The sequence below is a fragment of the Pleurodeles waltl genome, chromosome 3_1 (assembly GCF_031143425.1).
Source record: "Pleurodeles waltl isolate 20211129_DDA chromosome 3_1, aPleWal1.hap1.20221129, whole genome shotgun sequence".
Classification (NCBI taxonomy): Eukaryota; Metazoa; Chordata; class Amphibia; order Caudata; family Salamandridae; genus Pleurodeles; species Pleurodeles waltl.
This window is the reverse complement of record NC_090440.1, coordinates 1,627,225,468-1,627,241,848: the sequence shown is the minus strand read 5'-3', so window position 1 is coordinate 1,627,241,848 and position 16,381 is coordinate 1,627,225,468. Positions and strand designations below refer to the sequence as shown.

General features: G+C 41.5%; 1 protein-coding gene across 1 annotated transcript in view; it reads left to right on the top strand.

The window, feature by feature from the left end:
• The window catches only part of ABCB11 (ATP binding cassette subfamily B member 11), a 443,062-nt gene that overhangs the window by 203,823 nt on the left and 222,858 nt on the right, over positions 1–16,381 (top strand). The window contains exon 11 of the mRNA XM_069225280.1: positions 6,111–6,285. Within this exon, the coding sequence (XP_069081381.1) occupies positions 6,111–6,285 (175 nt within the window). The remainder of the gene's footprint in view (positions 1–6,110; positions 6,286–16,381) is intronic.

Sequence of the window (16,381 nt, the reverse complement as noted above, 5' to 3'; positions counted from 1 at the left end):
TATTAAGAGCAGAGATCGGGCGGTAGCTGTTGTATTGAAGAGGACCATTGTTGGGTTTAAGAAGGAGAACAATGTTGGCTCTGTTGGATTCAGAGCATAAGTAATTTGAGTGACAGTTTCCTTGTATACCTTAGACAATAATGGGATTGCACTCTTGTTGCTCATTCTCTATTATGCAAAAGGTAGTCCATCTCCCCCTGGTGTTCTACCAGTGGATATGTCTATAATATAGAAAATCAGCGATACACTGTTCCAAAGAAAACAAAAAAAGAGACAAAAATATATATATAGTGACCAGGGTCCTAAATTCTAGGAGCAAGAGGCCTCACACACCCATAGCGTGTCATGCTTCATCATAGGCGCTGCTCCTCGTCAGACTGGCGCTGCAATGTCTGACGGGCACCACCCCTGATGGGGGGGCTCTTTGCCGGAGATCTTAATATATGGTGGTGCCGTGACCCCAAAGGTGACTAAAGAATCAACGGAGATCAGAAAAAATTGTGTGGTTAAAATTGACTCTCAAAAACGCCACTGGGACTGTAGATTTTATTGGACCCAATGAGCGGTCAGGGCCAAGATTAAAAATTAGAAACAGAAGAGTGAATCAAGAAGTTAAGATCAATCACTCTTGTAAATTAGAATATATCAAGGAGAGGAGTCTGGGAATTCTCCAAAAACTACCCCCTCATGGGTCAACATGTTTCGCATCCTGGTGGTCCAAACGGATCCAGTGATGCTTCATCAGGACCTTATGTGACTATATGTATCTCCTGAGTAATGAGGGTCACATATATTTGCAAGGAAGTAAATACAGATACCTCTCAACCAACAATTAGTGGGGAGGCGTAATAATCACTTACATGAATATGGAATAAATAATTCCTAACTCGTGCCCGTCCTAAAATTGAAGGCGAGCATCTTAGGAATACACGGACCAATAGTCCAGCGCTAAACAACGTTTGTTGCAGCAATGCTGGCCAGGCAGAGACCTACCCCGGTCCGTGGTTCCCGAAGACCATCCAAGAATTCTTCGGGAACCACGGACCGGGGTAGGTCTCTGCCTGGCCAGCATTGCTGCAACAAACGTTGTTTAGCGCTGGACTATTGGTCCGTGTATTCCTAAGATGCTCGCCTTCAATTTTAGGACGGGCACGAGTTAGGAATTATTTATTCCATATTCATGTAAGTGATTATTACGCCTCCCCACTAATTGTTGGTTGAGAGGTATCTGTATTTACTTCCTTGCAAATATATGTGACCCTCATTACTCAGGAGATACATATAGTCACATAAGGTCCTGATGAAGCATCACTGGATCCGTTTGGACCACCAGGATGCGAAACATGTTGACCCATGAGGGGGTAGTTTTTGGAGAATTCCCAGACTCCTCTCCTTGATATGTTCTAATTTACAAGAGTGATTGATCTTAACTTCTTGATTCACTCTTCTGTTTCTAATTTTTAATCTTGGCCCTGACCGCTCATTGGGTCCAATAAAATCTACAGTCCCAGTGGCGTTTTTGAGAGTCAATTTTAACCACACAATTTTTTCTGATCTCCGTTGATTCTTTAGTCACCTTTGGGGTCACGGCACCACCATATATTAAGATCTCCGGCAAAGAGCCCCCCCATCAGGGGTGGTGCCCGTCAGACATTGCAGCGCCAGTCTGACGAGGAGCAGCGCCTATGATGAAGCATGACACCCTATGGGTGTGTGAGGCCTCTTGCTCCTAGAATTTAGGACCCTGGTCACTATATATATATTTTTGTCTCTTTTTTTGTTTTCTTTGGAACAGTGTATCGCTGATTTTCTATATTCACTTAAGGAGGATATACACTGGACCATAATTCCTCCTGATCCCTCCCTTATTCTCAATATGTCTATAATAGCCTCCCGGATCTCCTCCTCAGTGATGTCTCTATCTAATTTAGGAGGTGAGTCTTCTATAAGATGAGGTAGTCAATCAATCACATATTTGTAAGGCATGATTTATCACCTGAGGTGTGGTCTCAAGGCACTGAAGGGAGTCACGGGTCAGTCAAAAAGCCAGGTCTTGAGGTCCTTCCTGAACTGAGCCAGCAAGGGTGACTGCCTGAGGTGAAGCAGCAGGGTGTTCCAGGTCTGCACAGTGGGGTAGGAGAAGCATCTTCCACCAGCCATGCTCTTCCAGATCCTAGGGATGGTGGTGAGGGCCAGTTGAGCAGAGCGGAGTTGCCTGGGGAGTGCGTAGAAGGAGAGGCGGTGGTTGAAGTAGACAGGTCCGAGGGAGAGTGAGTTGGTCAAAAAACAAAGATTCCGTAGCTGACAGTCAACCTCCAAGGAATAAAGTCCCTCATAAAAAGATGTGAATTTTTCAACCATCCAGATTGGGTCATTCAGTGGGTCCTAAGGGGTACTGAGTGCTGGAATAGAGTAATTGGCTGCTTCCTGTTTGTGTTGTTGGGCAAGGAGATGGCTGTTTGTTTCTCCAAACTTAAACATTGATCCATCCCAGCAGTTTTTCCACCAGGGAAGTGAACATGGAATTCATGTCCATTTTGGCACTTGCCAGGGTATGGAAAGTATCCATCATTGGGTGTTGTTGGTAGTGAGCAGTCAGAGTAGCAATGCTGTATTCCAGTTAGTGCCTCGTTTCTGTGTGGCAATAGTGCTGAAGGGCAGACTCTATCATAAGTTGACCTTGCCTATAAAGTTTGCTAGCTGCCACCAAGGTTTGCGAGGCTGTTACACGTCGTTCATTCAAGGACATGTAGGTGGAAAAATACTATTGCAGTTTTCATTTAGCTTCTGGATCCCAGAATTTCAAGTCAGGAGTCGCCATTTCTCCTGGGAGGGGTTGAAGTGTTTTCAAGTCAAAGTCTAATTAAACCGATGAATAGTCCATAAGGTCATTTCTAAAGATGTCACAAGAGATAAGATTTGGGGTGAAGGACCCTGCTAACAGAAAAAAATAAATCATAGACATCGTGCACTGGGCCAACTCAGCTAGGCACTTTACAAAAAACAGCTCTGTTTTCTTTGGGAAAATGTGATGTCCACATTGTGTTTTGGGGCATTTCCTGTCGTGGGTGCTAGGTCTACCCACACACGTGAGGTACCATTTTCATCGGGAGACTTGGGGGGAACGCTGGGTGGAAGGAAATTTGTGGCTCCTCTCAGATTCCAGAACTTTTTGTCACCGAAATGTGAGGAAACAGGTTTTTTTGGCCAACTTTTGAGGTTCGCAAAGGAATCTGGGTAACAGAACCTGGTGAGAGCCCCACAAGTCACCCCATCTTGGATTCCCCTAGGTGTCTTGTTTTTAAAAATGTCCAGGTTTGGTAGGTTTCCCTAGGTGCCGGCTGAGCTAGAGGCCAAAACCTACAGCTAGGCACTTTGCAAAAAACATGTCAGATTTCAATATAAAACTGTGATGTGTCCATGTTGCGTTTCCTGTCACGAGCATTAGGCCTACCCACGCAAGTGAGGTACCATTTTTATCGGGAGACTTGGGGGAACACAGAATAGCAAAACAAGTGTTATTGCCCCTTGTCTTTCTCTACATTTTTTCCTTCCAAATGTAAGACAGTGTGTAAAAAAAAGTCATTTGAGAAATGCCCTGTAATTCACATGCTAGTATGGGCACCCCGGAATTCAGAGATGTGCAAATAACCACTGTTTCTCAACACCTTATCTTGTGCCCATTTTGGAAATACAAAGGTTTTCTTGATACCTATTTTTCACTCTTTATATTTCTGCAAATGAATTGCTGCATGCTTCGTATAGAATGAAAATCCATTGCAAGGTGCAGTGCATTTATTGGCTCTGGGTACCTAGGGTTCTTGATGGAATTACAAGCACTGTATATCCCCGCAACCAGAAGAGTCCGGCAGACGTAATGGTATATTGCTTTCAAAAATCTGACATCACGGGAAAAAGTTACAAAGTAAAACGTGGAGAAAAATGGCTGTTTTTTTCATCTCAAATTCAATATTTTTTCATTTCAGCTGTTATTTTCTGTTGGAAACCCTTGTAGGATCTACACAAATTACCCCTTGCTGAATCCAGAATTTTGTCTACTTTTCAGAAATGTTTAGCTTTCCGGGATCCAGCATTGGTTTCATACCCATTTCTGTCACTAACTGGAAGGAGGCTGAAATCACCAAAAATAATAAAAATGTGATATGTCTGATTCAAGTCTGCCTGTTCCTGAAAGCTAGGAAGATGGTAATTTTAGCACCGCAAACCCTTTGTTGATGCCATTTTCAAGGAAAAAAACACAAGCCTTCTTCTGCAGCCCTTTTTTCCCATTTAAAAAAAAAAATGAAATTTTTGCTTTATTTTGGCTAATTTCTTGGCTCCTTCAGGGGAACCCACGAAGTATGGGTACCTCTGGAATCTGGAAAAAAAGACGCAAATTTGGCGTGGGTAACTTATGTGGACAAAAAGTTATGAGAGTCTAAGCGCAAACTTTCCCAAACAGCCAAAAAAAGGCTTCGCACCTGAGACGGAAAAGGCCTGGCAGCGAAGGGGTTAATGAGTCATGTATTGTTGTAAACATTTAAAATAAACATCAATATAAAAAAAACTTGTTACTTTTTTTATTAAAAACCTAAAAATAATTTAATTTAAAATAATTGTTATCAAAATGTTCTACATATTAAATAAAAATAAAGACATCGGCGTGGGAAGGATTTTAATTTTTGTTTAAAAAATTTAATTAATTAATATATTTAAAATAAGTAATACACATTTGTTTTGATGAGTTAACGTGTTACAGATTTTAATTTTATTATTTCTAGATTACAAATAAATATTTAAAATTAATTTTAATTTATATTTTACATTGAAAGATTTAAAAAAGAATAATAAACAATTTCCCTATACCTTCCCACAGCGGAATCTTTGCCACCATGGGGGAGCTTTCCACCTATGTGTGCAGAGCTGCTAGCAGCATCTGACAATACCAAATCCTTTTGTAGGAGATTCTGCCCCCTACCTGAGGTGGCGGGCACATGTAAGTCTACAACAAGTCTAAATCTACACTCAGAAGTGGTGAACAGCAAAAAAGTGTAGAGTTAAACCTATACATAGTTGAATATATGTAGACAGTGATAAATATACACATAAATATTTGACTTTCTGAATAGGCCCCAACATCTTTAAATAATACTGTAACAGCCTGGTCTTCTAGATTGGAAAGTTGACCATGTTTAGCTAAACCTCTTTTTCAACATAACTATAGGAACAAGGTGGTGCAAGACGACTGGATTCAAGATTATTTATTGATCTTCTAACTTGCCATCAGGATTAGAGAAATATGTTTTTATATGCAACTATCTATTTAACAAAGCCATTTCCTCTAACACGAGCATATAGCTTTAGGTATGAGACCACGGAATTCACAAAAAGTGAATTTACGCTGGTAGAGGGATTAACCCATTCACCATGACATCCCAGAATGGTGCAATCTAACCCATGGGAAACATTCAACAGAGGTGATGGAGTGAGAAAATGTGTCTAAAGAGTTTGTGGGTATTCATAAAGTTATATGTGGCCCATTGCTTTGCAGGCAATGGTAGATATACTCCAGCCAATGCCAGAAATAAATAAAATTTTACAGGGAGAAATGGCTGGAAATGCTCCACGTTTGGTGGAGTGTTGGGGAATGATTAACCTTCCCTGTGAATGGAATTTCCATATTCGTAAGTGCATTTTACAAGATTAAAATCGACCAACTGGATTTTGTAAATGAGGAGACGGAATTTACTCTCAGAAATTGCTGTTTATGGTTATCTAAAAGCAGTATAGGTTAGCTGTTTTTTTTTTAGAATTTGCCATTAAGAGACAATGCATGTTCAAAGACTGCAATATTTCTGCTTTCGTGTTTGTTAATGAGCTTATGTTTCTACGCCCCTGTCTATAATTTTTTATAAATTCTGCTTGAAGTGTCTCTGCTATCTTAGGTAATTACAGTTTCTATGAAAGTGTTATGTGGATGATATTTATATTGTTGAATTAAAAACTAGATTACAGACATGTTAAATGGGGTTGCACAAGTGCAAAGATTTCGTGATACTGATTAGACAATAAAATAAATATAATTTATAGTTAATTTGTTATTTTACTAGGTATGAAAAGAAACTGCTGTTTGCCCAGCACTGGGGAATTCGAAAAGGGATGATAATGGGCTTCTTCAGTGGATACATGTGGTTTGTAATCTTCTTATGCTATGCATTAGCCTTTTGGTATGGCTCCAAACTTGTTCTTGATGAAAAAGAATATTCGCCAGGAAACCTTTTGCAGGTATGTGCAACCATTTTCTTGTTTAATTAAACTAACATTTATAGATTATTAGCTAAGTATTTGTTGCTCATACTGGAGTGCTGTCTCATTTTTGTGTGCCTATAATGGGCTATATTCAGGGTGAGGTAGTTCACTGCTGCGGATATAACAATTCTAGGGCCCTCATTATAAGTGGCCCGCTGTTTGGTGTAGTAATTATCCCAAAGTACAAATAACCATATTGCCTGGATGGTTATTGGTTGCAATAAACAACACCCATTTAAAGGCAAAATGTCCAAACTGGGCAATGTTTGTGCTTCACAAGTAATTTAACACTACAACTGAGTTCACAGGTACCTTTCTATGACCACTAATGGCGTCATTACTTACCTGTATTCTACTTTACTCCAAGCCCAAGGCTGCCACATCAGAGTTCATACCTAAAAAGGTGAGATCTCACCCTGAGACAAAAAAACGACTTGTCCCCAACAATAAAATAATTTTCAGCCTAAAATTATTTTCTTCTTTTGGTAAATGCTTCCCATCTGCTTCCTATAAGAACCCCCGAACTCGCCAGACACAATTTGTATGGCCAACCTATAGCATACATGAGGAATGGCATGTTGGGCCCCGGGAGACCTTGGACTCAAAGTGATGAAGAATAGTGTTAAGTAATAGAGCCATTGATGCCTCTTCTGCCTTCCGTATCACAGTCCCTACATCGTGAGGATAAAATAAGTAATGATTAACATCAATTACAGAGGAAGGGAAACAGAGGAGTCCCACAACCTGAAATCAGTATCCGGAAACAAGTGTGCACAAGGCCATGGAGGACTCACAAAAGCCACTACAGTACAGAGGTAATGGATGCATTGCTAGCAAAAATCTGACACAATGGCAATGCTTCTGGGTCACATTCCAGTCCATTGTTTATTGGTGCAGTTTGCCACTCTAGAGTGTGACCAGTCATTTGCAAATCAAACGTTGTGCTCTTTCAGTTGGAACAGGTCAGGCCATCCTGTCAGACCAAGTCCCCTCTAGTGAGGAATACCAACAACTCCAGATCAGTTTACCAAACCAACTCCAGAGGTACAGCATGAGCCATGTGGCACAGTAGAACTGAGAGCATGAGATAAATGCTTAAGCATTCCTTTCACACTCATGGTGTCACTATGAAACACAGAGATGATGGGTGGAATGCTTGCAAATGTTTCAGCTACACAGGCCACAGCAGTGTGCAGACTGCACTCAGCTTGAGGTTACTAGAAACAACCAGCCCCATGATGAACATGAAGCCTCTTGAAATTAAAGCTTGCTGCAGCAACAATGTAATGCTGGAACACAGGAACCCCCAGCAGTCCCTAAGTGTTACGACCTGACCAGCAATGTGACAGAGAATAAATCCTCCCCACCAGAGGTCTCATAGGTGCACCTACATGGAGAATGATGGTGCCCAAGAGGACAAGAAGCCTTAAACCATGGGCAGAAGCACCACCACCACTGGATGTAGGAGAAGACCCTAACAAGAAAGGGGACAGCAATACATCTTGAAGGCTATGTACCAAAATGAACTACTCAGAATAATCACTTTAGTGAGACAAAGCCTGAACCTCCGGACAAGGGTGAACCATGGTTCACACCAAGCAGTGGGACAATTTTGTGCATAAAAAAAGGAAACATACAACACAACTCAGGAGGGACCATATTTGAAAGTCCTGAAACAAAAATTGAGGTTCCTGAAACTAGAAACGTCAACCCAGGACAAAAATGCTGGAAATTAAATGCAGCTTCATACATAGGCTGGCAGTGGCAACCTGTAGGTGAATGAATGCCAGAATATCGAAAATAATATTGTGCTGCACAAATATTGTACTAGCATATTGACTACCAAAATTGTGAGCAGGTAAGCATATACGTAAACAAGGACTTGCTATTTGTAACCCCACGTCTATGTACCTTCAACACATATCAAGGTATCTATATACAAAGTTAGGTATAGAAAACCTATGCTTCTCTATACCTGCCACTGTGATATTTGTTTACTTGTCAGTCTGGCTATGATATCTGTGTGCAAGGATAAAACTTAATATTTTGATAGTATACCACAGCCCCCGACAAACCAATCGAAGAAGGAACCTACCGAGAGCTAAGAAGCTACCAGCAGTATTTGAAGCAAGGAAGCTGTAGTAATTGGCAAAGGGAAAAAACTCTACGAGGGTGGCCCATTGCTTCACCAGACCCATCAGTTGCCATCACCGCAGCAGAAGTAAAGGAAACCAGCACCATAAGTGTTCAAAAATGTAGCACAGTTCTGAAATTATTAATAGAACAAAACTGGATAGCTCTGACGGTGATCAGCAATTTGCAGCAAAAGAGGAGACACACCACAATGCTGTGTCTCCCATGAAGATAAACCTCTCTGGTAAAAAAAAAACACAGTCATCCCCCTCTAAGCATGCAGTGACTCTGAAGTACCCCTGATGCAGTAGCAGTTCACCTGCATGCACAGAAACAAAAGTCACCCAAACCATCATTTAAAAGTTGGTAGTGCCTGAGAATTACATTGAACCTCTCACCTATCATGCAGTAATTATAAATGTGTCTCTGTACACAAAAAAGCAGGAAAACACAGCTCGACCACAAGGAAATGGAAATATGACAAAAATCAAGGCTGCATTGCACACTGTCTTGGTGTTGGTTAACTCTATTAGAGTCAGAACGGGGTTCCTGACAGAACTAGACACAGTGACTGGAATTGCATGGGCTCTGTACCAACACAACCTTGTAATTGACCAATGAGGAAATGGCTAATGTCCCTGCGAGAGTATGTGCTGATAGGTAATGTCCCACAAAACCAACGCCAGAGGTAAGCAGATAAATGTTGCCACAGGGCTCAATTCAGTCAGACTGATGTTCCTTGGTATAGAACCAGACAGTGTGACTGGGATGCTCTCCATCTCAATCCTTGCTCAGTGAATGGCAGAGTCAGACTGCTATTTCCTGTCATAGAAACAGGCAGTGTGACTGAGACGCTCTGCCTGGCTCAGTCCAGTTGTAATGGTGTAATGGTGCTTTGTAAGGATATGAGCTAACAACAAAGGTTCTAGCCCTAGTTGGCTTCCTCTGGCCTCCATCGATGGCTAAGGGATCCCATGCATGCTCTCAGATAGAGTAGCAGTTAAGCAACCAGCTCAATCAGGATGTATATCTGCTCCTATTGGTAGATCCACACTTCGTGAAGCAGAGTTTGTGATACTCTGCATTGGTATGAAGTGCTTTGGACAAAAGGGTATTATATCAGCACCCCTGCACATTACGGCAGAGCACAGATCTGTAACGTGAATTTAGGTAACTGAAACATTTTCTAATCTTAATCCTTAGACTACCATGGAAAAGTGATCAGAGATCAGTAATCCCGTTTTTTGGTCTGGTTTAGGAGTACATCTGTCTGCTAAGCCTATTGTTAGCAATTCTTTTAAACATTCATGGAGTGGGTTTTATCTAGATGGGATGAAAAAAGATGGAATCGAATGTGACCCAGGATGACCGAGAATAAATCAAGTATTCCATTCATCACCTTTTTGTTGTTGCAGTTGAATCTCTTAGTGTGACAGGTATGCCCAGATATTGATCTTGTGCTTATTGTGCCATTGGACCCAAGCTACACCCTTCCCATGAGCCCAAAGTAAGGAAAAACAATCTGGGGTTGCTTATTGTCCATTCTGGGAAGGCCCTGCCTGGGTCTTCCTGTTGTTTTTTTCCCATGGAAAAGGGTCAATATTTACTTGCATAAAGTGGACCTTTGAGTAGAGTGGCATGGGGGGAAAAACAATGGACTGGAATGCAGCCAGAGCGATTGCTAGTGACTGAAATTAGTTAAAGCATTCCATCCATCACCATGTTGCTGTTCCTTTTGATGCCCAAAATGTGACAGGTATGTCAAGACATGGATCCCGTGCTTACTGTGCCATAGGACTTAAGCTACACCATTCTGATAAGAACCAAATAGGAGAGAACCATTCAGGGGTTGCTTGTGGTCTCTTCTGGTGAAGACCTCAAATGACAGTTCAGGACAGACTGTTCAATGGAGAACAGGATCAGTACATATTTGCATAAGTCGGGCTTCTGTCTAAAGTGGCATGCTAGGTGAAAAACGATGGACTGGAATATGGCCTGAAGGATTGCAAGTGACTGAGATTAATTCAGGCAACCCATCAATCACCTTGTTGTTGTGGTTTTGTCTTCACCCATAGGAGTAATAGTCATATTCAGTTACTGGCTGTTTGTGTATCATTCCCCCTTCTATGGAGTGCTTGTATTTCAATGAATGAGGAACTATTTTACATCTAAAAAATACATCCAATTGTCACACAGTCAAAGATTTACTGCATACATGCATTGCAGACATATAGCAATCAGTATTTTAGTCTTTGTCTACAGTAAACATTTAAAAATATTTTTGGTAGTACTGCAGTACCACCATTTTCTTTACTACAACCATTACCACACCACTAATATTACCACCACCACCAGCATACCATTTGTGCATGGTTTTGTTTTCAGATTTAAAGTCCACTCTATTTGCTTTGTCAATGCTTCTTTTTATTCAGTCTCCTGTCGTTTTAGGCGGTAAACAGACTTAAATAGACATGTGGACGAAAATGAGAATTAAATGTAAAAACATTTAACTGACAAATGAACAACAGATGTAGCATCCTGTTAAAACTCAGATGAGTCACTTATGTGAGCTACCTTTTCAATTTGTTTAAAGAACAGTGTGATCCATTCATTCTCTTTCCAACAGTTACTAATGTACTGCTACATTTGCCTTATTTGCCTTGTATAAAAGAGGTAGAATAAACCGTAGAGAGGATGTTAGCCCTACACATTGTTCCCTGACTCCTCGGTGAAAATGTTCATGCATGTTTATTCTTTCATTGATTGCTGTAGGGTATGGCAGAGCTTTTTATATGGGAGAATGTGAAGCAACATATTGACTATGAGAAGTATATGAAAAGTATAAATCTCCACTCTTAAGCCCTGCTGCCAAATTAATGTTAAAAAAGACTGTATACCCAACTTCTTCAAGTTAAACTCCAAATTCAATGTGCGAGGGCATTACATAGAGTACCATAGAAGATGACATACCGAATTACATATTGAAGATTTCCACAAAGACAGCAAGACTTCAATGGGTATCTGAAATAAAGCCATGGAGTGTTTCTGTGAGACAAACACTGCAGTGCGAAGATTGATTTGTTTTTCTGTGAGCTCATATTCAGCCAATTAAGGGTTCACTCAAACTCTCAAAAGAACATTCTGGCTTTTTGGAAGCCTAACAGAGTTATTGATCACCCGCGGTCTGTCTGAGGACCATATATGATAGACGTGTGACACAAGAGAAATATGTTTCATGGAAAACTGTATTTGAAGAACGCTCACGATATGAAACCTCTTAACACACCAAACACCCCAGGGACCATAAGCCCCTAATACATATGGCACCACAGAAGACATCACAAGTTGCATCAATAATGATAGAAACATTATAATGACATAACTGAAAATAGAAAATGTGATTTCTCTGATGGTATTACCTCCCGTCCCTCCCTCGCCTTCCTTCCCTAACCAATGAGGCTCCCTGCCTCCCCCCAGATCCCCCCTTCCCTTTTGAAAACCCCCCTCCACCCCCACCACTTTCTGTTCTTTTTGTCTAGCCCGCTAGACTTACCTTTTCTTTCTCCTCCACGGCGGGCCTGGGGGTGATAGAGCGTTCCGACCTAATAAATTACCTGTATTTGGACGCTCTTGGGTCGATTAATCTTTTGACCAAGTGGGGCTCTCTTCACCCGAGAGAAATCAATTTAATCTAATCAATAATCAATAACGAATATAAGCAATGCCCTGATCAACATAACACTTCACAATTAATCCAGAAAACATTTCGGCGAACCATGACCTTCTGGCCATGAATAACCACACCAGTTTATTCAAAGTTAATGCATTTATTTCCCTATATTAACAAAGCTAGCACGATATAAATGTGTCTCAACACCAAATTATATATATAAATGAACATTAATAGCTGTCCATAACGGCGGAAAAGATGCAATCTATGCAGCATTTGAATAACAATGCATTCGATAATAGCAACGCAAACCACTAAAACTATAATCTGTAATGGGCTAATTGCATACATTAGTCAGCATAACAAGGTCTCAAATTGCATCGTGCAACAAATGAATCCTCATCTAACCTCAAATTAGCATCTGCATGTGGGACTTCATGCAAAAACAATTTAGCAACATTGATTTGGAAAACTCCTAACTAGGGCTCTTATCAAAAATCAGCAGTTGGTTACCTAAAAAGAAACACAATGCAATTGTACATTTTCCTTTCATATTTACCAAATTCAATCAGCATTCAAGGAAGTCTTCGTCTCACAGGTACCGGTTTCGATCAGCATGGGACGGGGCAAAGGGGCAAGGTGGACGGGGCAATTGCCTCACAGCGGCAAGATAAAAGGACAAAACTACTACTTCATGCAAAGGGGCAAATCAAAGTTAAAGTCTCTAGGGCGAGAATTTCTTAAAGTCTCTTTCTCTCGATTAGAGAAAGCATCAAAGTCTCATTCAAAATGGCGTCGAACATCAATTGGCATCGTAGAAGATGGCAAAATGACGAGGTCGGCAAGATGAGCCATAATGGCTGCAATGTCTAATGTTCTCGATGGGTGCAATGGGTAATGGCCGCTTTCTTCTTGTGCACCAGGTTTAAATAAACAACAGTTCAAATCCAGTAGGGTCTTCCATTGGAGGGTTCATAGGTTGGCTTCAAATTGTCCAATCAAAAACAACAATTCACAAGCTTCTACCTAGGCATACATTATCCTTGGAGTCGGGAACGTAAGTTGCAACATATTTTACCAATTAACTCACTTTCAGAGCTTCCATTGTCTGCACCTGCAGATTGACCTTGGAGCAAAGAAGAAGATGCCAGGCTGGCACGAAACCTTAAAGATAAGCATGTGAACCGATCTCACTGGAAAAGTACAGCTTCAAGCAAGAATACACGTTTTATTAGCACATTAGAAAAACACGAGCATCTAAACCGTGAGACAAGGCAACTAGGCCAAAGCCTCCACTAAAGTTATGCTAAGTTAAAACATTTCAAACAAGCAAATCATGGCACACGTTTACGGTTATGTCAGATTAGTACAATTCTAATACATCACGTTATATAAAGCACGCTTATAAATGTTGGCGAACTACTCTGAGGGCACAATTGTCCCCGTACAATCTTTATTAGTTCGGTTAAAGTCACACTTGATTATTGCAGCACTACGTTTATGCGCTAATAAATGTAAAACCTTCATTTCTGCGTCATCAATCCCTCCTCTGATGACTACTTGTCATCACACAAAACTATTCCCACAAATTTTATTCCATTAAAATTCTGTCAGTTCTCTTTGCCTTTTAGTTCCCCTTGTTCTTGCCTTGTATTCTTCTGCCATTCTTTTCCACCAGTCCTGAGGCTTCAGGGCGATAGCTACAATGCAGTTTTTGCTCAATGTTCAGCGCTGCGCAAAGTAACTTTAACACCTCGTTATTGAAGTGACTTCCTCTATCTGATTCTAAAGAGATCGGGAATCCGAAACGTGGTATCAACTCCCTCAACAATAGTTTTGCAACTGTAAGGCTGTCATTTCTACGTGTGGGGTATGCTTCAATCCAGTGACTAAAAATGCACACAATCACCAACACATACTTCAGACCTCCATGCACAGGCATCTCAATAAAGTCCATCTGCATTCTGCTGAACGGGCCACCCGCCCTACCAATGTGGCTCACGTTCTCAACCGTTCCCTTTCCTGGGTTCATCTGCTGACAAATGACACAACGATGGCAAACTGCTTCTGCAACCTGACGGAATCTGGGGTTAAACCAATCAGTTTTGAACAATCTTATCATGGCATCTCTCCCTAGGTGAGCCTGCCCATGATAGAACCGCGCTAGCTGCGATAAGAGACCACTTGGTAAAACAAATTTTCCTTCATTTGAAACCCATAACTCATCTTCTCTCTTTGTACATTGTGACTTAATCCAGGAAGCTCTTTCATCCTCCCTGACGCTATTCTGTAATGCTTCTAGTTCATCCATTGTATCCACGACCTTCAAGGCAAATGCTTCAGCTGGTTCGAGCTCTGGTTCACTTATCAAATTCCATTCATCCCTGAGCAATATACAGTTCAAGGCACAAAATCTTGCGACTTGATCCGCATATGCATTTCCCAGGGAAACATAGTCCTGTCCTTTTGTATGAGCACTACACTTTACCACTGCAATTTCGGCTGGCATCTGAACGGCGTGTAACAATTCCCTTATTCTCTCCCCGTTTTTCACTGGGGACCCTGAAGAGGTCAGGAAACCTCTCTGTGACCATAGTTGCCCAAAGTCGTGCACAATTCCAAACCCGTACTGACTATCAGTGTAAATGGTAACCTTCATCAATGTAGACAGTTGACATGCTCTTGTAAGGGCTACAAGCTCTGCTACTTGTGCGGAATAGACTCCTTGAAGCCAGGACGCTTCCAAGACACCTGTTACAGTACATACAGCATATCCTGCTTTCAATATTCCCAATGCATCTCTTAAACATGACCCATCAACAAAAACAATTTGGTCATTTTCATCAAGCTTAGTATCCTTAATGTCAGGTCGGGGTTTTGTGCAAAATTCAGTCACCTGAAGGCAGTCGTGCTCGACGTCTTCAGCGTTCTCAATTTCAGCATTTTCACCGGGAAGCAAGGTTGCTGGATTCAACGTAGTGCACCTTTTCAGCTGCACATTCGGTGAGCCCAGAATTATCGTTTCATACCTTGTGAGTCTTGCTCCAGTCATGTGTTGCGTTCGGGAGCGGGTCAAAAGTATCTCAACTGAGTGAGGGACCATGACTGTTAATGGGTGTCCCATCACTATTCCTTCACTCTGAGTGAGGCTGATACCAACTGCTGCTACGGCGCGCAAACACCCTGGCAGTGCTGCTGCGACCGGATCCAAAGTAGCTGAAAAATACGCTACTGGTCTGTTTATGCCACCATGGGCTTGGGTCAAGACAGACAAAGAACATGCATCACGTTCATGACAAAACAATGTGAAAGGCTTTGTGTAATCAGGCATACCTAAAGTTGGAGCCCTGCACATGCATTCTTTCAATTCAATAAGAGCATCCATCTCATCTCCTTTCAGCTCAATTTCATCCAAGGCATCCTTCTGGGTCAGTTTCAGTAAAGGCTTTGCTAGAGTTGAGAAGTTGGGAATCCACTGGCGACAGTAGCTCACCATCCCCAAAAACTTCCTCACCTCCCTCCTTGTCTTTGGTGGACTCATTTGAAGTACACTTGTTATTCTTTCCTTCATTATTCTCCGTGACCCTTTCTCTATTTGATGACCCAAGTATTTCACTTTCTTCTGACAGAACTGCAACTTTGAAGGAGACACCTTGTGTCCATTCCTTCCCAAATGGTTCAGTAGAGCAATGGTGTCGGCTGTGCAGCCACTTTCTGTCTTAGATGCAATCAGTAAGTCATCAATGTACTGTACTAGGGTTGACTCGAATGGCAATTCTAACGCTTCCAAGTCTTTCTTTAGAATCTGATTGAAAATTGACGGTGACTCAGAAAACCCTTGAGGAATTCGACACCAACTGTAAACTCTGTCTAAGAATTTGAAACAAAAGAGAAATTGGCTGTCCTCATGAAGAGGCACCGAAAAGAATGCTTGTGACAAGTCGATGACTGAGAACCACTCGGCATCGCAAGGGACTTGAAACATTATCACAGCTGGATTCGGTACTACAGGGCAGCATTTAACTATGATGTCATTTATTTTCCTCAAGTCCTGCACTATTCGGACCTTTCCACTCGGCTTTATTAGTCCCATGATTGGTGAATTACATGGACTGCTTAACACTTCTTTCAGTACTCCCTGTTTTACAAACTCGTCAATGAGTTGGGCGACTTTCATGAGGGTGTCTTGTGCCATGTGGTATTGTGGGGTCTGTGGAAAGGTTACATTGGGTTTTACAGTCACCTTCACTGGTTCCACTCCTTTCACCA